Source organism: Helianthus annuus, chromosome 15, assembly GCF_002127325.2.
Source record: "Helianthus annuus cultivar XRQ/B chromosome 15, HanXRQr2.0-SUNRISE, whole genome shotgun sequence".
Lineage (NCBI taxonomy): Eukaryota > Viridiplantae > Streptophyta > Magnoliopsida > Asterales > Asteraceae > Helianthus > Helianthus annuus.
The window spans coordinates 102,742,619-102,767,471 of record NC_035447.2 but is presented as its reverse complement, the minus strand read 5'-3'; the positions used below and the strand labels follow the sequence as shown (position 1 = coordinate 102,767,471).

Genomic DNA, 24,853 nt, shown 5'->3' with positions numbered 1-24,853 from the left:
ATTATTTAATTCTTTTCGTGGATATCTAGAAGCCTCAAGATCCGATGGTCGATAACGCTTGGAAATCTCTATAAATGGAGCACTCTCTCACACACATAAACACACACTCAAGACCCTCACACTCACACTCTCTCTTGCCTCTCCCTCTCGGCCGAGATCACACCCAACCATCCATCCATTTTTCGGATCAAGTCTCTACATTCCAAGCATACTCTAGTGTCGGGGATCACGTACAACAAAGCCCGGAGCAAACGGAAGCTAAAGGACCTCGCGCAGTTGCTTTTATCCACACCGTTTTCGACTAGATTCTTCCCTAGCCTCGAGCTAGAGGTATATTGTCTAAAACTCGTTTTTAATCGTGTTTAAAGTGGTTAAAAGGATTTTTGACGGATAAAAGTCGGTAACCCACTTCTTGAATCATTAAAGTCTACTAAAATATGAATATCGTTGGTTAAAAGCACATAACGCGTGTAAATGTCATAGTATTTGAATATGTTGATTGTTAGAGCCCGATCTATGATGTGGTGGCTCTCATCATCGTTTAACCCGACTTTGTTAAGATCCCGAATCTTGACATACACTTGTTTCTTTTGTACAAGGGTTAAAAGGTGAAGCTCCACCACACGGGAAACATGAACTTGTGTAAAAGTGTTTTAACATGAAAAATAGTGTTTAAAACGAGCCGATCTACGTATGTACAAGTGGTATATTCGTAGAACCGGGTGTCGAGAAAATCATGTTTTGCCAAAAGTGGATAACATGTTAATAAAAGATGATTTCTATAAACTACAAGTATAAAAACACTTGTGAAACGAAAGGTCCGACAAAATAACAATTTTTACAAAAGATGTCGGGAAGTTGTAAAGAGTGATTTGTTCCAAAAACGGGGTTTTTGCAAGACTAAACTATTTTATACATAGATCCACTAAATATAACGAGATCTACATAATAGTTTTAGAAAAACTACAAGTTCATGTAATATTGTGATTTTACATAATAGTCTACGAGTTTAATGTGTTGAAACTAGTTTGAAGTATCGGAAATTGACTTGGTTGATTTGAAGAATTGTTGAAACGATTTTGTAAAAGAAAATGATACGCTTGAAAGCGTGGCCACCTCCAGTTACAGGGGAAACTCTGGCGAAATTTTTCTAAAATGTAACACTTAGAATTATTTACAAGTGTTAGACTACTTTTGACATGTTTTCAAACTATATTTCGCCATGACTTTATTTATTAAATAATCGGAGGTGGAATTTTCACAAAAATAAACGTGATAAATATTTATTCGATAAATATATTTTTTTCACAACACTGTTTATGATTATTTTGTGAAAGTGTATAAATATTATTTTTAGAGTAAAAATAATATTTACTAACTTGTCAAACCCAAAATAATACAAACGCTTATACGACAAGCATAAAAGTTACAACGGTAATTTCTATTACCACCTAATCATTAAAACGTAACTTACGCATTACGCGGAAATATTCACCAACACGTATGTTGTCAACGTATTATTTTGGAAAGTATTATGTAAAGAGAAAATATATTATTTTTGAGAAAAATAATTATATTTTGGAAAGAGAAATAAAAATATATTAAGTGGGACTTAATGAGATAGTATAAATACACATGTATTTAAATCCCCCATCCTTGGGAAGGAAAGTAAAATACCAAGTATGTACACGAAACGGTTGTCTAACCGTCTCCTAAAAATGTAAGTTATAAAGCTAAGGCACGGCCATCCGTCTAATAGAATTAGCACCTGTAGGTCGTTGCACAGCTTCGGATATTCGGATTACTTGGTAGAGATACGCATTCACTGTGAGTTCATGTCCCCCTTTTCTCTAACTGTTTTCAGTTTACCTAACTGCGGGGGTGAAATACATGTTACTATGATTTACGAGTACTTTACAACGGTATGTTTAACGTAAGGAGGTGTTATACGATCATGTGAGTGGATAGGAACAACATGGGGCCATTAGTCCTCATGGAGGGACCGAGGGACAGGAGCGGTAGATCTATCTGGGTGTAGCGAGCCCAGCCCCCGGCCAAACTAGAAACGGACCGTGGGGTGACTTTGTCCACATACTTTGCCGTGGCGAAATCTGCTAGGTTTGAGTCTCCCTATTTGCACTTCACATATGTCAGTGGCCTTGCAAACCATTGATGATCACAAGTCCTCTTACACTGCTACATACCACAACTATTTTTATACTCACAAATGTTTTACATACTCACCTACACGTGAACTCGCTCAACATTATTGTTGATTTTTCAACTCACATGTATTTCAGGAAATTAAACGGATCTGGCACGGTATGGAACGTTTTCCGCTGCACTGGTCATGAAGTCATCAGGGTTTAGGGTTGTGTCTCTTACCTGGACAAGACACAAACCCTAAATCACGTTTATGTTTTGTTATAAGTTGTAATGTTACTGAACAAGGTTATGGTTGCATGTTAAAAACAATGGTATTGCATGATGTTTTCAAAAACTTAATGGATGACTTGCATGGTTTTTAAATTCATATAGCTTTGTTATGATTAAGCTATGGTATTAAGAAGTCACACAAATTAACCACGCTTCCGCAAAGCCAGGGTGTGACAAAAGGTATAAGAATACTTCGAGTGCAGGTACCCTGCCAACAGCTACTCCAATTTAGTGACTTTGAGGATACCAATATCCAAGCAACCCATTTATTTATAAATCTTGGTAAAAGGGGTTTATTATGCATTTTGTTTTGGAACAAATTACATATGATATGATGGACAAAAGGCATAAGAATACTTCGAGTGCAGGTACCCTGCCAACAGCTACTCCAATTTAGTGACTTTGAGGATACCAATATCCAAGCAACCCATTTATTTATAAATCTTGGTAAAAGGGGTTTATTATGCATTTTGTTTTGGAACAAATTACATATGATATGATGGATTGATGATAAAATTTTAGAAACCAATCATGGAAATATATCTTCACCAACAAACTACCGTACCAGACATCATAAATTTGATCAGCAAATTCGTTATAAGGAATGGGATTCTTGACTGAAATGCATCAAAAAAGAGTTGTATAAAGAAAGCCCATTAAGCATAAATCACAATTTTAACTCTAGCAAATCCAATTTCCCTGCATTTTTTTTCTCAGAGGAATAAAATCAAACAGTTGGCATGCATCTCTTTAATATTTAAAAACAAAAGAATCAAACTTGTAATATAAAGTACTAAGACCGTGTATGTACCTTTTGGTGAAGAGTAATCCAGCACAAAACTACAGATACACAAGAAATGTGTGGATCTTTTAGATATAATGTTTCTTGAAGCTTGTTGGTTCTTCATGGTCGTTTTTTGTTTCATGAATCACCTAACCCCCGATTTTCTTCCCACTGAATAGGACTCATTCAACAAAACACATGAATCCAATTTCAGTAAAACAAATAATTTAAAATTTTAGTCAGAAGAACATAGAGAGAGGTCGGAGAATATAAACCTCTTACCTGTTGTCCCCGGGTGATTTCAATCCATTTCGGTTACCTGTTCCTCTTTAGGTTTGTCTTCCATCTCGATTTCATCTTCTTATAGTAGCAATTGCATTAGGAAAATGATAAAACAAATAGGTTTGTCGTCCGTCAACCTGTGGTGAACCAAAGGGAACTCGGCGTTGATGATGACGACGGGGAATTAGGGAGAGCGGTGGTGATGGTGGGGAGTTTATAACAGGGGGTGCAATTTTTTTTTTGCGAAATTAAGGGGAGGGACGTGGGGTGTAAAGCAGTTGTCCACCCAAAATTTGGTATGGCCAGAACTGTAAACAACTGCATAGTATAACGGTATAACCTTTGCAAACTGCTCCTTCTAGAAGAAAAATGTGAGTTTAAACGATCAGAATTAAAAGTTAGAGAGTTTGAATGGTCAAGATTAACTCAAAAAGCAGTTAGACTTAATGGGTTCCATATATATATATATATATAATTATGTCTAAAATGATGGTTTTTCTTATTACTGTAGACAAGAGTCTACCCTAAATGTTATTATGTATAATTATCTATATATAATTAAAAATTTAGTTATATGAACTATTTTACAACCTTCATTAATGAGACTCTTAAATACATGAGTCTCTTAAATACATTCTTTCTTCAAATTAATAAAATTAATATTATAATTGTAACAAATTATACTTAAAATAAAATTAAAGATAACGTAACTGAATTAATGGAATTAAATGAATTTTAAAGGAATTAAAGGAATAAAAAACTTTAAACATTTACTTTAAAATATACGTGTGTTATAGAATTAAAGGAATTTTAAGAACAACTCTTCATCTCCTTTTGTTAGACTTAAAATAAAATTAAAGATAACGTAACTGAATTAATGGAATTAAAGAAGAAATTATAATTACAATAATTAAAGATAACATAACTGAAATAATAGAATTAAAGTAACTGAATTAATAGAATTAAAGGAGAAATTAGAATTACAATAATTAAAGATAACATAACCGAAATAATAGAATTAAATGAATTTTAAGAACAACTCTTCATCTCCTTCCATCATTTGGTTGACCCCAAGTCTCAATATATATTCTTCCCATTCGATTTGGTTAATCCAGGTCAGGTTTGGTTAACCGCTTAAAAAGCCAAACCAGTACTGTATAAGAAAAAAATATACTCAATTTGGCTATTTGAGCAAAAAAAAAAAAAAAAAAAATAATAAAACCTCCTTTGAGTCAAATATGCTAAAAAGCTGGATGAATCAAATATGTCTGGATCTCATCTCATCTCTTTTTATAGTTGGTTTCTTTTGCAATTATCCTAAACTCATTTCAACCGGATCAAATGGTTTGAAAATCCTCATAACCGAGATACCGAAATATATTTTTTAATACGGAATTCACATTTATAGATATTTATAAATATTTTTAACAGTTATAAATATTTATAAATATTTTTAAATACCGAATTCACATTTTTAATACCGAAAAAAAGTAATGTTTCTTTTTAATACCGAATTCACTCACGTTTATAAATATTTATTGAAAACATAAAATGTAATTTAAATATTAGGTATGTACGTAGTCTGTGGCGAACCAAGCATATGTAAACGTTGGCCATTTTGGTTAACCTCAAATCAGGTTTGCATTAGAATGTAATATATACTTAGGATATGTTATTTTGGATAAGCACAATATTGGTTATCATTTTTTAATCAAATGGTTAAAATTTATAGTTACGCTGGTAATATATGCAGAGTGCTGAATTCACCTGTCGTGTTGAAGTCAAACGCATACGCAATAGCCAAGATTGGTTCAGGCTGACATGTGGCGGTGGGAATTGCATGAAAGGTGTGTCGCGTAAAGACAATAATATGTGGTGTGATGGGTGCGAAAACCCCGTTGTCTTCCCCAGAGCAAGGTTTGTTTATAAAAATGTTTAGTTGTCTTAATTTGTAGCCATTCTCATGCAGGCTTATAACTGAAAATAAAGTACAAACCTTGCACAGTTTCAGGGTAGAACTCGAGGTGTTTGACTCAACAGCCGAAGCTGTCGTTGTCTGCTTTGAAGACACCGCCCAACGCTTGACAAAGACCACTGCTCATAGTATACTCACAGCAGAGACTGGCCTATCACGCGTCTACAACCTTTATTCCACTGACATACAGGATAAGTTCACTCCGGTGATGGTAAGGAACGCTGATGGAAGCATTTCAACACTGCCCAGTTGTTTGCACTCTCTTGTGGGTAGCACTCAGACCCTCCAGCTTGATTCGTGTACATATTATGATCATGGCCATTTTGAATCCTTCAACTGCAAGAATGTCCTACTACATGGAGATGGTTGTAATCCCTTTGGTTCTTCCACACCTCCATCGATCCCCGCTAAAGACAAAGGGGTACTACCCATTCCGACACCAATTAAGCGCGTTGAACCGATCGTAAGGTATATATCGGCTTACACTTTATTCGTGCCCTGTTTAATAAACCATTTTAATTAAAGATGTGCTACTTACCTTTCTACTCGATCTGAAATGTTATTTACATACCTGGTATATGTTTACTATATTTTAAAATTATTAGGCTACCGCAGTCGGAAACTTGAGTTCGTAAATATAAAAGTGCATTGTTCTACATTAAAAAATATAGCAATAAAAAAACTTGGTACCGCATCACTTCGAATGTGTCAAGACATATAAGGGGAGAAGTGGGCTTTTAAAAAAAATCATCTTGGTGTCGTTATAAATGGAAAGGCAACAAAAAAACTTTCAACTATAATTGATTGATTTCCATAAACAATGTAATTGTGCATATTTATTTTTGGATAACCGTCTACATAAATGTTTCGTGATTTTCCTTCGCAGGCCTGCTTATGCATATTCGGATTCAGAAGAAACAGTTGACAGTGACCCATATGAAAGGTATACCGTCTGCACTTAGTATTAGTAATGAAAACCCGTATTACTTTTCGATGCATATATACGTAAACATAGTATACCATTTTTAATACTTTTCTTTTTGTTATTTCACTGCAGTCAGTTGGCTGGTGATGGGATTGGGGATGACGGTGGCATGCGTTAGCTAACGTTTGGTCTATGTGTTATCCAATAAGATAAGAAGGCGTGCGAGAGTTTATGCGTTTTTCTTTTTTCTGTTTCATGTTTTTTCCTTGGAAGACATCTTTTTACACTTCTTTTTGGCCGGCAAGTTTTGCAAACGAAACAACTTATGGTCCATGGTTTAATAAAGTTTAAGCACGCCCCTTTGTAGGCGTATTGTCTTACATGTTATGCACCGGCAGTGTAAAACGTCTTACCACAAACAAACAATAGCTATTATTCATGCCGTGCATCGCACGGGCTTTCTCCCTAGTCTTTTTAAACAATTAAAGGGATGAATTAAAAAATTAAGTACAAGATTGATTCACTTTCATACACGTTCATATAACCATTACATCATTTTGGAGTTTATGAGTTTTCAAAAAGCCAATAAGTCAATAAGTTGTTTAAAAAAGATTAGCCAAACATGCCCTAAATTAAAATTCAGTATCGGTTCACTCCAGTTTAAAACCATCCCATCCCATATTTTTCAATCACAACGTAAATTAAAATTCAGTATCGGTTCACTCCGGTTTAAAACCATCCCATCCCATCATAGTGTTTTGCTTAGGGGTGTAAAAAAGACAAGCCGAGCCCGACTAGACTTGAGCTTGGCTCATTATGCTTTTATGAAGCTTGAGCTCGGCTCTGTTTGAGCCTACTATTTTGAGATCGAGCTCGACCCAAAAGTAAAACCCAAGAGCTCGAGTTCGGCTCGAGGTAATTTAAGAACAATTTTAAACGAGCTAAAAGTTCCGCTCGAACTCGCTTCGATAACTTAAACGAGTTAAAGCTCGGCTCACCAATGTTAAATAGTAGGCACATTATATATAAAAAAACTAAAAAAATAAAATATGTTTGGGCTCGTTTAGGCTCTCAAGCCTAAATGAGCTTTGTATGTAAAGCTCGATATTTCAGGTTGAAGCTCGGGACTCGACTCGTTTTAACTTTTTACCGATCCGATCCCAAGTACCTCTCAAGCTGCTCCGCCTCGTTTACACCCCTATTTTTGCGCATGCCAAGTCTTATTATAAAAACCATCACTAGTGCTCTAGTGGTGGTCACGGGTATTTAAGTTTCACCCCAGATGAGTTTTCCCCTCCAGGTCTCAAGTTCGAGTCTAGATGATAGGGGTTTCTCATTGAGGGGTTTAAATTAGGGATCTATTTTGCGAGGGGGCTCTCTACTAGACCTTCCCGACATTTGCGAATAATTCACACATTTCAAAAAAAAAAAAAAAAAAAAAACCCATAAAATGGACAAACAACAACACTCTCTCCAACGTTTCAGCTGAACATACAGTGTCTCTCTTCTCATCGTCTGTAAGTAAATTTCATAACTTTACCTTTCTGAATCCCTTAAACTACCTTCTTCTTTCACTATTTGCTATCGGTGCCTGTAATTTCTCTGAAATTAGGGCACATTTCGCTTGTTTGACGAATTTATTCATGCAAAATGTTTAATTAGGGTTTCTTGTAGATCTGGACATGATATTCCGCAGCTTATAGATTACTGATTTCACCAACATTGTTAGGTGTTTTAAGAAATGATTATTAGGTTGAAATTAGGGTTTTGATTATCATTTATTTTTTTATCTTTTTGGTTTTCCTTTGTGGTTTGATTATTGATTTGTGAATTTAAGTTTAATATGTGTGAAAGTATGAATCTTGTTTGAATAATATGTGTGGGTGGTTGTTAAACACAGAAGGTAAATATTTTAGTGATTATGTAAGAACATGGTTTTATCATTTATGTATTATAGCAAGTCGTTTGTTTGGCGAGCTTTAATTTGGTAATATGATGGTTATCTTGGTTAAAAAATGCGAGCATCAGGCGCGCATAATGCGCGGTGCTGGAAACACATGGTTGCAGTTGATGCGATTCCATGATGCGCAACTGTGAATGTGACTAGTATTTGAACAAATTAGGGGTTGTTTGTTTACCTCTTAATGGGACTCTTAATGGTTTAGACCTGTTAATGGTTCAGCACTTAATGGTTCAGACTGTTTGTTTCGCGAGCACATGTCTGAATGGTTCAGACATTTGCCTCTGAATGGTTAAGCATTATACTAAGTCTGAATGGTTAAGACCTCTAATCCGAATTGGTCAGACATTTGCCTCTAAACGGTTAAGCATTATACTGGCTCTTAATGGTTCAGATCTCTTACTGGTTCAGCACTTAATGGTTCAGACCTCTTACTGGATCAGCACTTAACCATTCAGAAGTTGCCAAACGGCCCCTTAATTTGGTAATATGATGGTTATCTTGGTTAAAAAATGCGAGCATCAGGCGCGCATAATGCGCGGTGCTGGAAACACATGGTTGCAGTTGATGCGATTCCATGATGCGCAATTGTGAATGTGACTAGTATTTGAACAATTTAGAGCATTCACATCCATTCCACCATATTTTCACCCTAAATTACATTAAAAACACTACATTTTCTTTCTCCTTTTCAATTAAATAATATTTTTTATACCTTTATCATTATCTTTTCTCTCTCTTCCACTCACAATCACTTTCAAAATATATTAAAAAATTATAGGGGGTGAACGATGCCCCCACAAATATACAAATGAATAGTAACATTTTCTCTTTCCTCCACTCACAACCACTTTTTATACTCTTTATACTATAAAAACTCCACTCACAACATTTGGTGGAATGAATGTGAATGCTCTTAGACTATCTATTGCAATGGGTCTATGTTTTTTTTTTTTTTTTCAAATCTGATTGAACAAATCTAACCATTGAGTGAATGAGTTTGAGTATTTGAACACATTAGACCATTGATTGAACAAGTCTCATTAGAGATGATGAGAATATCTTATATTATAGTGTTTATTAAAAGTTAACAAGTTAAAATATTATCTGTAAATAATTTTGTATTTTTTTAATAATGAACGCCTCGCATACGTGATGCGCGCAGAGCGCCTCGCACATTTTAAAACCAAGATGGTGATTCAGACTAGATTCCATCTAGCTAATGGGATTTGCACTGTTATGTGCAACTATTTTCTCTCTATATCATGGTGGGAATATCTGTTAATTTCACACTGATAATGACCTGACTACATGGAATGCAAACTCATATTCTAACTTGTTTCATCGACAACTGATGTCGTTCATAGTCTAGAGATAAGAGATGGGAGGTACAACAGGCGAAACAAACGGAAGTTTGGCTGAGAACAAAGCTGCGAATGTTCAAACAAGCAAGGGCGTAAACATTGGAGAACTGCTATGGGTTAAGCTCAACGAAACTTCATGGTGGCCTGCACAGGTTTGTAAAAAGGGGACAAAGGTCAAAGTTTTACTTGCTAGTTTAATTAACTAATTTTGTTGCAGATTGTTGACGAGAACTTGGTAAGTTCAGTCAATAAACCTAGCAGTAAAGGTTCAAGCAGCGACCTTCTTGTTCGGTTATATGGATCATATATATAGTGAGTGATTAATATGCTATACTTCTTTTGACTTCACTTTCACTTAATTTTTTAGTAAAATGCCATTTTCGTCCCTGACCAGTTTTGCGACTTTCGTCCAAAGGTTTGTTTTTTCGCATCAGGATCTAAAAGGTTTGAAATCTTGCCGTTTTCATCCGGCTCGCTAACTCCATCCATTTTTCTCCGTTAAGTCGAAAATACCCCTGACGTAACGAAGAAAAATGGACGGAGTTAACGAGCCGGGTGATAATGGCAAGATTTTAAACCTTTTGGATCCAGATGCGGAAAAACAAACCTTTGGATGGAAGTCGCAAAACTGGCCAAACCTCTGGGACGAAAATGGCATTTTACTCGTTAATTTTTTGTTTCGATGTGGAATTAATCGTTCCTTTGTATGATTGTTTCTACAGCAAGTATGTAGACATTCATACTTCCAGTGCTGAGTTTAAGACCGTAAGTCAACATCCCGTGGTCTTTGAGTTTTGACTTCTAGTTCAATTGTGGTTTGAAGTGGACTCGTATAATTTCATTGTGCTTACAGATGATTATAAAGAACAACTTTAATTACCATGATATAGTAAAGAAGTCAATCGAGCAGGTAATTAATTTTTTTAGTATTTCGTAAATAAAGACTTTGTGTATTTGGGTATTATTTCATTATTGGATGTGCTATAGGATCTTCCGAGCTTACGTTCCAGCAAATCAAGGAAACGACAACAGTCGAAATCCAAAGGTTAGACTGTGCTTTCCACTTGTAGTTTAATCTATGATCCTTGGCTTCATTATTTAACAATTTTTCTGTTAATCTCACAGGAAAAGTCGTGACCGATGCTTCTCAAAACGGATCTGATAAATCCCCGGTAATTGTTGATGCCTCGACTTATGATATGATTGTATGCTAAAATATACATATAACCATGGTCATTAATAATCAAATATGTTGATTTTTTGCTTTATTTTTTTTGCTATACAAAGGTTTCAAGCAAAAAGAGAAAGCAAGAAAAACCAAAAACTGCTGGATCTCATTCCCAAACTCCAGAAATCAAAACCAAAAACTCAAAACCGACTCTGGATCGGGTACACCATGACACTGATCCATCTTCTCCAAATACTGTGAGTGACATCTCTTATTCTCTTTCATGTAGGGGTGCAAACGGGCCGAGCTGAGCCCGAGCTCGACCAGACTTGAGCTCGAGCTCGATAAACATATGAGAGCTCGGCTTGGTTCGAGCTTTATTTTCAAAGCTCGAGCTCGGCTCGTTGGTAGTTTCTTAAGCTAGAACGCGGCTCGGGCTCGGCTGGTTTATTATCTAACTAGGTTAGAACCCCGTGTATTACACGGGTTGAATAAATGTAATTTTATATATTGAATGATAAAAAGTTATATTTTTATGAATCCCGTATATGTACGGGTTAAATAAATGTAATTTTACATATCAAATAATAAAAAAATTATATCTTTAAAAACCATGTGTGTTACACAGATTAAATAAATGTAATTTTGTATACTAAATACTAAAAACGTTGTATCGTTAAAAAAACCCGTGTATAATCGAGTTGAATAAATCTACCAAATAATAAAAAAATTACATCCTTAAAAACCCCGTATGTTACACGCGTTGAATAGAACTAGAAAGAGTTATATCTTTAAAAACCATGTGTATATTAAATAAATGTAATTTTGTATATTAAATGCTAAAAACGTTGTATCTTTAGAAAACCCGTGTATAATTGGGTTGAAAAATATACCAAATAATAAAAACATTATATCCTTAAAAACCCCGTGTATTACACGTGTTGAATAAATCTAATTTTACATAGCAAATGATAAAAAGTTATATCTTTAAATACTTCGTGTATTACACGGGTTATATAAATGTAATTTTGAATAGTAAATAATAAAAAAGTTATATTTTTTTAAAACCCCTCATTTTACACGGGTGGAATAAATATAATTTTGTATACAAATTATTTAAAAGTTATATTTTTAATAAATTAGGATAACATTTAATATTAATTTATTATTTATATATTTAATATAAGATAAGTAGGAAATAGAGGTATTTGTTTTAAAAATATATTAAATTAACAATTTACATTTGAGGATAATATTTTATTAAAAAGTGATAAGATTTAATATTAATTTATTATTTATTTAGTTAATATAAAATAAATATAAATTTGAGGATACCTCAATGAATGACACGTGTTCAAAACTTGGTTTCTTTTATTATAGTAGATAGACTATATATCTCAAATAAAAGTAACATAAATAATAGACTCGTTTAGGCTTGTGAGCTCGATAAGTGAAGCTTGGGCTCGGGCTCGTTTACTAAACAAGCTTATGTATAGGTTCGGGCTCGGCTCGTAGACAAGTTTATATAAGCTTGGCTCGGCTCGTTTGCTAGACAATTTTAAATAAGGGGTAAATGTTATTAAAGATTAATGAAAACTAATATTACACTATGGCTCAATAAGGCTCGACGAGCCTGACGAGCTTCACATGCAAGGCTCGAGCCCAACTCGATAATAACTGAGCTTTACCTTAGGCTCAAGCTCGACAAGGCTTGGCTCGTTTTGAGCTTTTTCTTGAGCCGATCTCGAGCAGCTCGTGAGCCGCTCGGCTCGTTTGCACCTCTACTTTCATGTATGCCTGCATATATGTATGTATAATAATAGTACATCTATGTGTGCAGTTTTAAGTAAAGAACTGTGAGAATCGCATAAACACTTGTAACTGTTGCTTTACGTGTGATATATAGGACGGTCATGTAAACGCATAAGCATAATCCTACCTTCCATTATATGTGCCAACATTGCTTATGCGGTTTTCTACTTGCTGGTACTACATTGAAACACGCACCAATATTCGTATGTATGACGATGCTATATTATATATAATATAATATAATGGCTCTAAATCTTGTGTTCTTTTCTTGAACTGCGTGCAGGCTACTAGGAGACCTCAAGAATTAAGTGCGCGCCGAGTGAAGGTGATGCAAAGTCTTGGTTTAGTGGCTCCTTTAGGGTCACCCTTCCCTCGTAACCAAGTCGTTCCGGCTAACCCAACGGTGTTGAATTAGGTTTTCATCATCTTCGATTCGCTTGATAACTAAAACATTATCATGATTGGTGATTCGCTTTTGGCTACTTTATGCAAGCAGACTTTGTTCAGTCAAATTGTGGTTTTGATGCCCCAATTAATTAGAATTAATGACACTTAAAATATTGACATTGAAAAAAGTTACATATTAACAGTTAATGGTTAAGTATAAAAACAAATTTTTACTATAAAACTTCAAATTTTAATAAAAAACCGAAAGTTATATATGTTATTGATGACGGGGGTAGCCCGAGACCAAATAAAATGACCAAGTATGTAAACACCTAAAAGGTTAAAAGGTTCAATGCTTGAAAAAGCTGGGGAGATGGAGTAAAGTAACACGGGAACAGTGAACAAGTCACATCCCCAAACAGTCTCACCAACCACAGCCGTAAAAGCAATGCAGGTTCACAGAGTACACGCTATTATCCGGGGGTCAAAAGGCTTCAACCCCCGAAAGGGTAAGCCCCTCACTGCAAGCTGGTTCACTAATCAAATGAATACTCCTTTGGGACATGTCTTTGCCTATATAATGACACTTCATTCATTAACAAAGACATCTCAGATCAGCTTTGTTCTCTCGAACTCTGATCATTCACATCGTACATTCACTTCACTCAAAGTGTCCCTCACTCACATTCACATTACGCTTATTCTTTCTGTTCCTCAATCCTTTTCTGAATAACACTTCAGAATTGGATCTTCAAACAAGAAACATAAATTAGTTAACCTCCTTCCACGTCTTGCAAACGTGGGGGGACCCCACGACCTGCGTTAGGCAAGGTTAAACCCTTTAACCCTTCTGCCTAACCACCCTTGCTACTATCCTCGGTCTGTATTTTGTTGTCTCAACAAGTTGGCGCCCACCGTGGGGCTACGCCGCTATTTCTCCTCAAAAAGACCTAGTAGTGTAGCTCTTCTCTCTTAAAGTTGTCATGTCTGAAAGTGGATCCCCAGGTGAAGTGAACCAGATACCAAACGCCTCAACTCCGGGCAGTAGTCAAGCCCATGTGGCTATCCCAACTTCTTTTTCAACTCCGGGGAGCACACCCGAGTTTCATACCTTTAACACTCCAACTCCTTCTAGATCCGGAGTTCCTTCCTGTAACACCCCGAAAACAGGTTTGGTAATCAGGCTCCGTTAATACTAAAAGACGGGTAAAATACCATTAGTAGTAAAAATAACCTGGTAAATATTTGGATTTAAATAAGAAATCCTAATATTAAATACAAACGAATCAAAGGTTTAAGGAATTGAGTTTATAAGAGCCTGAGTTAACGGGACTTAAAATAAACCGGGTTATAACTCCCGGGACCCACTAAGTAACTAGGAATATCAACCTAGTTAGTTAAGTGTTTTAAGAATAATAAGAAAACTTGGTTAAAACACCCTTTATAAAACTTGAATAAGTGAGGGACCAAAGTTGACAAAGAACTTAAATGGTTTTTAATTTATTAAAAATAAAACACTACAACACACACTATAGTGTGTGTTCTGGTCGAGATTTCCACAGGAGAAAAAGGGGTTCTCTACATTGAACCCTAGCATACACAAAATCAATCAAATTGAAGGCCAAATCAGGCTCGAATCAAAGGCACGAATACATACAAATGATCACCAAGTCGAGGGGATCAAGAGGTATGTAAAATTTTGTTGTTACATGAAGTTGTAAAAATTGGATGAACATCACTATATGCGATTTTGGTATGAATCTTAGAAATTAGGACTGAATTAGTGATGTATACATGTTTAGTAACAAAACCCTAAGTGAAAATCATGCATAACATGATATGAATTGAATGATTGAATGAATTCCCACACTAGGCTAAGTGGGTATTAGTCATAAGATGGATTTGATGATATGATTATGATTAGAATCATCATGCATGTTAAGTAATCAAGAAATACTTAAACAATTTGCAAGTTTGAGTATTTGATCATAAGTGATAGTGGTTGAATTTTAATGTTAATCTTCGTAAAAATGACTAGTTATGAACTAGTTAGCAAATGTGTAGAATTATGCCCATTAGGTGTTTGTTAAAATGCCTAAATGAGAAGTAAAGTGTTGAAATTCAAGTGAAACGCATAATTGGCAAGCTTGACTAATTACATGAGATGTGGGATAAAACGGGTCCTAATCATAATGTTGATTTGCCTTAATCATGCATATTATATGATTAAAGGTAGTTGACTTTAGAAAGTCAAACAAACCTATGATGAAGTCGAATAGAAGTTTCGACATAAAGTCCGTAAGATGAACTAGTCATAATAATGATGACTAATCTAACCATCTTACGAATTATGATGCTAGTTTGACTCTTGACAAGCTAGATGGAGGCTTGGGGAAAGAAGCGGGTCAAACGGATCGTATACGCGGAAAAGAGCATAATCCGGATACAAGGTAAGTTAAAGCTTACACCTTTTATTAACAACTATTGGTTTTATAGATTATGAATAATCAAAAGTCATATTTGACTTATGATGTTTTGACCCGTCATGTGCGGTTCGGAACAAAAGACATTAATGATAAACCATGTTGAATGATTAAAAAGAGCTAATAAGATCATTTAGTCATGCAATGACTAATAAATAACTAGTTCTGAATGATTACCTTGTAAGGTAAATCAATACAATTAATAAGGGTAAAACGGTAAGGTGGTCACTAGTTGACGATAACCGTTAGTTTTGAAGGACACTTTATGGCGTAAGATATAGAGGGGTCAAAATGATCAAGAAATAGATTTATAAGGAAAATTGACCGTACGGTGTAAACCGGTACAAGTCATGTAGACGAGATGATGATAAATCCATCTCGCAAAAGTAAACGGTTATTTAGACCAAACGGGTCAAAAGGTGAAAATATCACCCTTTGACAATATCGACTAATGGTTTGTCGAGTTGTATGATTACATGAATAAATATCGATTGAATGTTGACATCGCTATTACTTAGCGGCTACTAAGGCAAGGTATCAAAACGGGTCAATATATTGATCCGAGCCAGGTTTGTATAATGATTCAACTCGTCATGTAGAACTTGAGGTTCTATGAGAGTTAGACAAGGATAAATTATAGATATTCGGTTATCATTAAGGTAAACCGAATAAATTGGGTCATGATTATGGTATTTTAGAAATATAATGGTTTCTAAACAAGATTATAGTTTTAAAAGTGGGATTTTGGTCGAACATGGCTTTAAAGGTCCTTCGTCGTAATAGGAGGGGTAAAAGTGACCAAAATGCCCTTATAAGTGAAATTAAGCAAACGACCCCTAAAGTTTGCTTAGAAATGAGTTTTGTGACCAAATAGATACTTGTATTAAGTATAAAAAGTGAAATATGCGAATCTTTGGGTCAAATGACTCTATATGAGTCTTTGCCGTAAAATGATAATCCGAGGGGTAAAACTCGAAATAAATAGATCTCCACATTAAATCCTCCACACATATAGTTGTGGTGGAAGATAAATTGATAAATAATATGGAAGTACAATGCTAGAAGTGAATGGGTATGAATTATGCGCTAAAAGTGCTTAAATACCCTTAACGGGTCAAAATAAGCTTCTAAGTCAAAACGGGTTAAAGAAGGTATACAAACCCGTGATTTTGAGCCTAATATAATAGGAGATATTGAAATTATGAAGTTCATGGGTTTAAAGATCAAATAGGCATGTTTGTTTGATAAAATCACGAACGGGTCAAAATTTGGTAAAAAGGGTAATAAGCCAAAGATTTAAAAGTCTTAAATTTTGTTAATTCGGATGTCGGATTTTAACTCCATATGATGGAGAATTAAATTACGGACGCGTAGGAAAAAGAATCGTGTAAAACGGATTAAAAACGAGAGAGTTATGTCCGTTTCGGTAAGAACTAATGGCTGAGAAAAGTGCAGAGTTGACACGGGCGGGTGACCTTTTGACACGGCCGGGTGACTGAGCTGTGAAAAATATATGTTAAGCTGATACGGCCGGGTGATCCTTTTGACACGGCCGGGTGAAGGGGCTGAAAACAAAACAAAAATAATTTCTTGTTTTGTTATGTTAAGCCCGGAACTTGTTTATACTCGATTATTAAAGTGTCAAAACTAATTATTTACATGGTTTTGACCGTAGGTGAAGATGGACCTAATCCGAATGAAGATCAAGCGGCGAGCAAGAACCGAACACACGTTAAATGAAGCTTCCGCGTCAAATCTTGATTTGTGTTGTTATAAGTGAATTATGTAAACACTTATAAATTGTTTTTTTTGAAATGTTGTAATCATTTGGGAATGTTGGTATAACAAGTTTTGTAAAGACACATTTTAGCATAAAAATGTGTATCTTATTATTAAAATATTAATAAAACCAGACGGGCGTTACACTTCCCCTAACGTCGGTATCACAGATACCCCCACACGTATTGAACTCACCCCCGAGGGAGTTGCTAATAATTTTCTTGAATTGAGGACCCTCCTCAACCAGTATGTGAACAAGGAAAAAGACAAGGGAGTGAGGATTCGTCTAGACTACGACGAACCTGAACCAACACTGTCTCCCGGACCTCCCATTCCACCTTTTGCAACCAGGAATGAGGCTGGGCCCAGTAACCCTCCAAACCCCGTTCCATATTTATCCACCATGACAAATCCTACAGCATATCCCCTCTTTTCATCCCAACCAGTTACAAGTGGTGCTCCTCTAGGCCATGAGCTGACTTTGGATCAGCTCCTCCATTCCCCAGTATCAAGCTTTCCAGCTTCAACTTCCACTTCTTGTGAACAAACCCTGTCAGTGCTTCCATTGGCACGGAGTGCGGTAATGAGCACCCCACTTGGAGTTAGCTGTCCGATCACGTCCGAAAGCCTCCAAGGCTTCAACCCTATGTCCCAGATGATGACCCAGATGATGGCCAGTTTCCCGTGGCAACACTTCATCAATCAAGTGCCAGCCACTTAAGGGAACAACAATGGCAATAATAATATGGGTACAAGGGTCGAAGAGGACTTGGCTAAACCCTACAAGCCGAGTAACCTTTCATGCTTCTCACAGCAAATAGCCGATTATGATTTTCAAACAAAGATCAAGATGCCGTCCCACATCAGAACGTACGATGGGTCTGAAGACCCAGAGGATCATCTTCAGATCTTTACCGGTGCAGCAAAGATAGAAAAATGGTCAAACGCTGAATGTTGTTTAATGTTCATGCAAACCCTTATCGGATCTGCCAGGATCTGGTTCAACGATTTACCTTCTCGAAGCATTCGAAGCTTTGACGACCTTAGCAAGGGTTTTTTGGCCAACTTCTCCCAGCAAAGACGATATGTCAAAGATGCAACCGTTCTTTTTCAAATAAAACAGCGAGACAATGAAAGTCTTCGTGAGTTTATTGAACGATACAAGAAGGAAGGTCTAACCTACGTAGGGGCAGATGAGAAAATGAGGGTAGCCGGTTTCATGAACGCTATCACCTCAAAATAACTCACAAGAGATTTCAACAAGTCCCTGCATAAGACCTTGGAGGAGGCCCTTGAAAGAGCAGAACCCCACATTCGGAGAGAGGAAGCAGTTGACATCAAGGAACAAAGGAAGAGAGGGTCTAGCTGGCGAAGTAATAGCCCAATCAGACTTTGTTTAGTCAAATTGTGGTTTTGATGCCCCAATTAAGTAGAATTAATGACACTTAAAATATTGACATTGAAAAAAGTTACATATTAACAGTTAATGGTTAAGTATAAAAACAAATTTTTACTATAAAACTTCAAATTTAAAAAAAAAAAACAAAAGTTATGTATGTTATGATAAGCAAATTGGTTTGGTTTAGATGGTTTAGTTTACCGTTTGAAAAACCAGGTTTATGATGAAGCTATTGAAATATATACCTTTGTTATATATTATTTGTCATTATTGAATTATACAATTGTGATTATGTGTAACGTTACACAAACTAATGTTTTGAATTAAAAAAGGTTCAAAATGCTCAAACATATAACAGAACATCATAATATTAAAGTGATATAACCGAATAAACTGCTAAAATGGTCCTTGAGGTTTGGTCATTTTGACCACTTTAGTATAAAACTCAAATCTTTTGAATATGGTTTCCTATGGTTTCAATTTTGTTGCCATTTTCATCCAAAAGCAAAATCTGGTCAAATTTTTTCGGTTAACATTAAGCTTTTTCAGTTAAAATTTGGTCAGATTTTCTTAAATTGTTATAATAAAACGTTAAAAAATCATTTTTCCCTTCATTAAAAATGAGGAAAAAGAGAAAAAGTTGGATGTTAACTGAAAAAAACTAACCAGATTTTGATTTTGGATGAGAAGGTGGGCAAAAGCTGTTGGCTGGTCATCCTAACCCGTCCCCAAATGGCATGTTTCGACCACAACAGTTTTTGACCCACCTAAAAGTGTCGGTGGGTCAACCTAACCCGACTAGTCCATGTACTTAATGGTGTTGTGATGATGGTAAAGTTGAATGTGGACTACTTCTGATAATTATGGCACTTGGGAATTTTACAGACCCGTCGGAGGGGAGATCCACCCTACGCCCAGCTGACGTGCTAGTTTTTGCTTGGGAGGGCGGGAAACATGCTTGTGTCGATCTTACAGGTGTATCCCCACTAGCCGGGTTCCGGGAAAATGGATTTGTGGCGGGGCAAGCGGTACTGAAAGCAGAGTTAAAGAAGGTGGAAAAGCATGCGAAAGCTTGTGAGGATAATCAACATGCCTTTGTCCCCCTGGCGTTTGACACGTTCGGCTCCTTGGCGCCGGAGGCAGTTCGGTTCTTGTCTAGAGTTTAGCGTGTGGTCCATAGCAACTTTTCGACCCCTCAGGGGCGAGGCTTTGTTTTTAGTAGATTAGTGTTTTCTATTCAAAAAGGGATGGCGGCGCAGTTTGTTGCTTGTCTACCTGCTATCCTTATGTAATTTGCCCTGATGATTCGAATGAAATTGCTTTAAAAAAAAAAAATGTAGACTCTTCTTCTGAAATTCCGGTTCAACGCAAAGATGAAAAGAGGTAAAAGCAAGAGTGACTTAACTCTGGTATTTTGATACTTTACTTTCTTACCCTTCTCATTCTGATTTGTATTTTCAAGTTTGGTTTTCATAAACATTTAGCTGAAAACTCTTCAAAACAATTTATTGTGGTACAATAAACGGCTTAATAATAAAAAGGTGTAGCGCTCCGATGTGTACTATTTTATACCAACTTGTAATTGATATATAGATCCTGCATATCTTGAATTACTTACTTGTCTTTGTTTCAAAGCTTGTTGAGAACAGAGATGCAATTGGAAAGAAAGGGAGCTGAGTGAGCTGGTCAACCTTTAGATCTTTGTCGTTTTAGCTGTTTGCTCAATGAGCGATTGGAGTATTGTTGATGGTTTATTGCTGCATTTAAGTGGCTTACTTCCTAGATCATGTTTGTACTAAATTTTGTATATATGTTTGTGTGTATATTTTATAAGCATTCCGGTTTGGTTAGCCGGTCTTTGTGTAACATCATTCATAAGCTGAAACACATAATACAGACTCTCAACTTTCCCGGACTACGTAATCGATCCACACTGTGTTGTTAACCTTTTTTGATGTTATGTTTAGTGTTAACTTTTTTTGATGTTATGTTTAATGTTAACTTTTTTTGATGTTATGTTTAGTGGTTATTTGGATTGAAGAAGACAGTGTAAAGGGTTGAAGAGGCTGAGGTTTCGCCTCAATGCTACTGAAAAATTTATACTTTTTCAAAAATATAAAGGTCATTGGGTTGCGGTGCAACTTGCTTAATACTAAGTTATAATTTAGTGTTGATGGCCCCGCCGTAACGTGGGGGTGCTTAATACTAGTTATAATTATTTGCAACATGCTCGATATTGAGATGACACGTGGATTATTCATCATTCATCTAAGATGGTAAATGTTATTACTTATTAGTTCATCTCAATAGCACCCCAAACACCGATTCGAGGGCGTTGTGGAGGGGGCTTTGCCAAGCAGATAATGAGCACCAAATGGATGGTTTAGGGCTATCAGATATAATTTTTAGAGTTAAATGCCATATTAGGCCCCGTGGTGTGTGTCATTTTACCAGTTTAGTCCAAATGTTTCATTTTTCTCCTGTAGACTCAAAAAGGTTTTATCCTTATCATTTTAGTCAACTGGGTTAACTTCATCAATTTTTTTCTGTTAACCAGAATGGCAATTCGGTCATTTTATATGTATTTCTGTTAACTAGAAAGACAATTCAGCCATATAAAATGACCGAATCGCTCTTCTCGTTAACAAAAATAATGGATGAAGTTAACCCAGTGAAATAAAATTGCAACAGTGAAACCTTTTTGAATCCACAGACGAAAAATAAAACCTTTAAAGTAAACTGCGAAAATGACCCAAATCACAAGAATAAAATGATATTTAACTCTAATTTTTATTTCCTTTTTTATATAGTTAAGATAGATAATAGCCACTACCAAAATCCTCCTCCTCCACACGGAAGATAGATGATAATGTGGGCGGCGGCGTCGTCGTCTTCTTCTTGCTCCGTCAAAATGAACAACCCCCAAAACCCAACAGCAACACCGAAACGGATACTCCTCCAACCACCAAATGGCCTGGCGATCCAACCCACCAGCAGAAGAAGAATGTTGACGGTGTCTATATTATCCTCAACAAGCATCCTCCTCCTATCTCCCTCTATTAGCAACACCTGGGCTGAAACCGAGGAGCTCCGAAGGTACACCGACATGAACGAGGGCTTTACCCTCCTCCTACCTAAATCATGGATAAAGGTTCGTCTGTCTAACTTGAATAATGGGATTGGAGTTTGTGTTTGATAAGTATTGTTTGTTTCAAAGGTGGAGAAAGCAGGGGCCACATTGCTTTTCCAGGATCCGGTTCAAGGAAGCAACAATGTGGGGGTTGTTGTAACACCGGTTCGTCTCACCACTCTTGCAGATTTTGGAGATCCCCAATTTGTTGCAGACAAACTTATTCAAGCTGAGAAACGCAAGGTAGGTTGCTTGCTTGGTTTATATTTCGTTTGGTTCTAAACTTTCTGAGTTAACGCACCGCAACGCAACGTGAGTGTGAGGTTCAACATTTTTTCGTATACTTTTTTTCCCGTATGATTGGCCAGTCGCGTCACATCTATTTTTCTGGGTTTGACAAGTTCGTCCAACACGCGGTTCCAGAATGGACTTAGTTATTTTTTTCTATATTTTACGTTTCGGTTTAACATTTTTTCGTATATTTTTTTCCCGTTTGATTGGCCCTTCGCGTCACATCTATTTTTCTGCGTTTGACAAATTCGTCCAACACGCGGGTCCTGGATGGACTTAGTTATTTTTTTCTATATTTTACGTTTCGGTTTAATTTGAGCTTTAGTAAGCCTATCCTGCTAACATCCTATCGCCTGCCTGACCTGCTCAGCAACGAGCGTGCATAATTCAAAGATTTTACGTCTGTTTTTCGCTCGGCGTTATTTTTTACCCATTTTTATTTATTTTGTTTTTACGAGATTTTCCGGTGTTGGTGGTTGCTGACAATGGTATAGTATTGCTACTACTTAACAAAGTTTTATTACAACCGCTGCAACGCAGGGGCCTAATACTAGTATATATATACTTTTCTTCTTAGGAGGTTAAATTTATTTGTTGTTGCTGGTACAGGAAAGCACAAAAGATGTACAACTAGTGTCTTCCACGGAGAGACAAAAGGGAGATATACAAGTATACGAGTTTGAATACAAATTAGATAGCACAAGAGGAGGTCTAAAGACAATATTCTCGGCCGCATTTGTCGCCTCAAAGAAGCTTTACCTTTTAAACATAGCTCACTCTCAACAACCGCCTTTATCCGATACTAAAAGAATGATGTTGGAAAAAGTTGTTCATTCATTCGATGTACCTTCTTCGACAAATCATTAACCGCTATTATAATTTGTATTTTAGTTCCAAGACCACTAGACATACAAGAATATATATTTGTAACACATGTTATTTTTCGGGGTGGATGTGACCACCATGGAGGTGGTGACAGTTTGTGAACCGTTCGGATGGAAGTTCGTTTGCATTCGTTCGTTTAATAATGAAAGAGCACGAACAGGAAATTTCGTTTGTTTAGTTAAATGAACGAACATGAACAGAGGTCGTGTTCGACCGTTCGTTCGTTTATGTTCGTGAACGTTCGGTAATTTGTTCATTTATGTTCGATATTTCGTTAGTGTTTTTAAATTTATATTTTCTTAAATACTTCAAAATCCCGACAAATAAAACATTTAATAAGTTTCATTTTATTATATATTTTGTTCATGAACACTTGTTTGTGTTCGTTTGTTTTCATTTGTGTTCATGAACATTAGTTTGTGTTTGTTTGTATTCATGAATGTTTGTTTGCATTCGTTACCTAAAATTAACAAACGAACAATGAACATGTTCATTTCCTTAATGAACGAACACGGACAGAAAATCTCGTTCGGTAAGTCTTCATGAACATTTTGTGAACACATATATTACCATAACAAACGAACACGCACAGGGTCTTGTTCATGTTCGTTCGGTTTGTATGCAGGACTGATTAAAAGCGTCTGATTTACCATCAAATTTGCAGGATTTTTTGTTAGTAAGTTGCTAAACACCTCATATTTCTTTCTTGTTACATTATGCAGGCAACATTATCTACAATGTGCACCAGGAGTGCTAAATAAGCATTATCAAAAGTTGATCAACTGCGATACGCGACTTAACTTACTTAGCCAACAGGCAGACGCATCGTCAGACGCGCAGCCCGCAGCAAAAGATCCCGTCAAAGATCCAAATATGTCAAACAATAACGGCTCTAACCAACTAGAAAGCGGGGGCACTCATGGGTATGTGGAAAGTTGGGGTCTCGTGCGGTCAAAGGCTATCGGGCTGGTCAATGCACCGTGCCCCCTGCGAACAATGTCCATATCCGATATCGTAAACCACAGTGCACAGTGTTTCCGAGCAAAACCAAAACCCTGCTCGGGTCAACGAAGTCAACCACAATCAGTTGGTCAAGAATATTTCCGAGATTCTGCTTAACAACAACACACAGTTGACCACACCTTCGGATGAGAAAAGTCCAATGTCAGGAGTCAACTCACTATGCAGTCTTCTTCAGGACGGAAACAAGTCGAATGACTATTCTGACCCTGACGCGGGTAACCATAACGTACAAGAATGGGCTGATGGAAATGACCATTTTATCCCTTCGGGTAATCTGACACCCGAGAATGACAAAGGGATGTCAAGAGACGACTCGTTTACTGATCTGGTAGATCAGCTTCCGCAAATCGAAACGCTCCCGAGGCTTTTCTTTGACACCTCGCAGGATCGTGATATCGTTGACTTTTGAGCACTGTTGAAGCTGTAAATACGACTCGGGTTTCGGGGAAGTATATATGGAAGTGGAAATGTGCATATAATGACATTAGTTTCTGTTAATATATGAATTCATTTTGGATTTGACTATTGTTGATGCAACAAACACGGGACCAAGGATGGTAGCTAAGCTGGTTAGGCAAAAAGGCTGAAGGGTTCAGTTTTGCCTAACGCAGGTTGCGGGGTCCCTCCACGTTTGCAAAACGTGGAAGGAGGTTCACTAGTATGTACTCGTTATTCGCTTTGAGGTTCTTTCTCCGAGGCCAGCTCGAATCCAGAAAAGAAAGCAAATAGAATGAAAGTGATGAAGAGTTGTTTGGAAGTGACAAAGAACT

At 36.5% G+C, this 24,853-nt stretch overlaps 4 protein-coding genes and 2 long non-coding RNA genes across 8 annotated transcripts; 5 read left to right on the top strand and 1 right to left on the bottom strand.

The window, feature by feature from the left end:
• Window positions 1-2,804: 2,804 nt before the first annotated feature.
• LOC118487648 lies at window positions 2,805-3,775 on the bottom strand. The gene is made up of 3 exons (XR_004882381.1): window positions 3,503-3,775; window positions 3,248-3,391; window positions 2,805-3,135 (listed from the first exon to the last, which is right to left on the bottom strand). It is a non-coding gene; the product is annotated as an uncharacterized LOC118487648 (long non-coding RNA).
• LOC110896968 lies at window positions 3,402-6,725 on the top strand. 2 transcript variants are annotated; one of them, XM_022143956.2, is made up of 5 exons: window positions 3,402-3,553; window positions 5,256-5,419; window positions 5,508-5,945; window positions 6,364-6,420; window positions 6,535-6,725. In XM_022143956.2, the coding sequence occupies exons 2-5, from the start codon at window positions 5,343-5,345 to the stop codon at window positions 6,578-6,580; spliced, it is 618 nt and encodes a 205-aa protein (XP_021999648.1). In that variant the 5' UTR covers window positions 3,402-3,553; window positions 5,256-5,342; the 3' UTR covers window positions 6,581-6,725. The 2 variants fall into 2 exon arrangements, with proteins under 2 accessions (XP_021999648.1, XP_035840629.1); XM_035984736.1 differs by lacking the exon at window positions 3,402-3,553 and having other exon boundaries at window positions 5,247-5,419.
• Window positions 6,726-7,812: 1,087 nt separating this feature from the next.
• Window positions 7,813-13,266, top strand: LOC110895564. 2 transcript variants are annotated; one of them, XR_002567244.2, is made up of 10 exons: window positions 7,813-7,919; window positions 9,730-9,878; window positions 9,944-10,038; window positions 10,449-10,491; window positions 10,580-10,636; window positions 10,714-10,771; window positions 10,852-10,898; window positions 11,014-11,151; window positions 12,801-12,880; window positions 12,990-13,266. XR_002567244.2 is itself a non-coding variant. In XM_022142888.1 (9 exons), the coding sequence occupies exons 2-9, from the start codon at window positions 9,744-9,746 to the stop codon at window positions 13,119-13,121; spliced, it is 705 nt and encodes a 234-aa protein (XP_021998580.1). In that variant the 5' UTR covers window positions 7,814-7,919; window positions 9,730-9,743; the 3' UTR covers window positions 13,122-13,266. The 2 variants fall into 2 exon arrangements, 1 of the variants encoding a protein (XP_021998580.1); XM_022142888.1 differs by lacking the exon at window positions 12,801-12,880 and having other exon boundaries at window positions 7,814-7,919.
• A 1,352-nt stretch (window positions 13,267-14,618) lies between these two features.
• Window positions 14,619-17,511, top strand: LOC110895565. Its single transcript, XR_002567245.2, has 3 exons — window positions 14,619-14,780; window positions 15,454-15,543; window positions 17,252-17,511. It is a non-coding gene; the product is annotated as an uncharacterized LOC110895565 (long non-coding RNA).
• A 4,051-nt stretch (window positions 17,512-21,562) lies between these two features.
• On the top strand, window positions 21,563-23,187 carry LOC110895566 (psbP domain-containing protein 2, chloroplastic). The gene is made up of 3 exons (XM_022142889.2): window positions 21,563-21,905; window positions 21,972-22,127; window positions 22,785-23,187. Exons 1-3 carry the CDS (start codon window positions 21,618-21,620, stop codon window positions 23,040-23,042), a joined length of 702 nt encoding a protein of 233 aa, XP_021998581.1. The 5' UTR covers window positions 21,563-21,617; the 3' UTR covers window positions 23,043-23,187.
• Window positions 23,188-23,242: 55 nt separating this feature from the next.
• On the top strand, window positions 23,243-24,608 carry LOC110895567. Its single transcript, XM_022142890.2, has 2 exons — window positions 23,243-23,304; window positions 23,783-24,608. Exons 1-2 carry the CDS (start codon window positions 23,243-23,245, stop codon window positions 24,177-24,179), a joined length of 459 nt encoding a protein of 152 aa, XP_021998582.1. The 3' UTR covers window positions 24,180-24,608.
• The last annotated feature ends 245 nt before the right edge of the window (window positions 24,609-24,853 follow it).

Coding starts and splice junctions, on each gene's coding strand:
- LOC110896968 (XM_035984736.1), top strand. CDS start 5,250: ATGCAGAGTGCTGAATTCACCTGTCGTGTTGAAGTCAAACGCATACGC. Junction 5,420..5,507: donor GTTGTCTTCCCCAGAGCAAG/GTTTGTTTATAA, acceptor AACCTTGCACAG/TTTCAGGGTAGAACTCGAGG. Junction 5,946..6,363: donor CGCGTTGAACCGATCGTAAG/GTATATATCGGC, acceptor TTTCCTTCGCAG/GCCTGCTTATGCATATTCGG.
- LOC110895564 (XM_022142888.1), top strand. CDS start 9,744: ATGGGAGGTACAACAGGCGAAACAAACGGAAGTTTGGCTGAGAACAAA. Junction 10,492..10,579: donor CCAGTGCTGAGTTTAAGACC/GTAAGTCAACAT, acceptor TTGTGCTTACAG/ATGATTATAAAGAACAACTT. Junction 10,637..10,713: donor TAAAGAAGTCAATCGAGCAG/GTAATTAATTTT, acceptor GATGTGCTATAG/GATCTTCCGAGCTTACGTTC.
- LOC110895566 (XM_022142889.2), top strand. CDS start 21,618: ATGATAATGTGGGCGGCGGCGTCGTCGTCTTCTTCTTGCTCCGTCAAA. Junction 21,906..21,971: donor TACCTAAATCATGGATAAAG/GTTCGTCTGTCT, acceptor TTTGTTTCAAAG/GTGGAGAAAGCAGGGGCCAC. Junction 22,128..22,784: donor TTCAAGCTGAGAAACGCAAG/GTAGGTTGCTTG, acceptor TTGCTGGTACAG/GAAAGCACAAAAGATGTACA.
- LOC110895567 (XM_022142890.2), top strand. CDS start 23,243: ATGAACGAACATGAACAGAGGTCGTGTTCGACCGTTCGTTCGTTTATG. Junction 23,305..23,782: donor TTTATGTTCGTGAACGTTCG/GTAATTTGTTCA, acceptor TACATTATGCAG/GCAACATTATCTACAATGTG.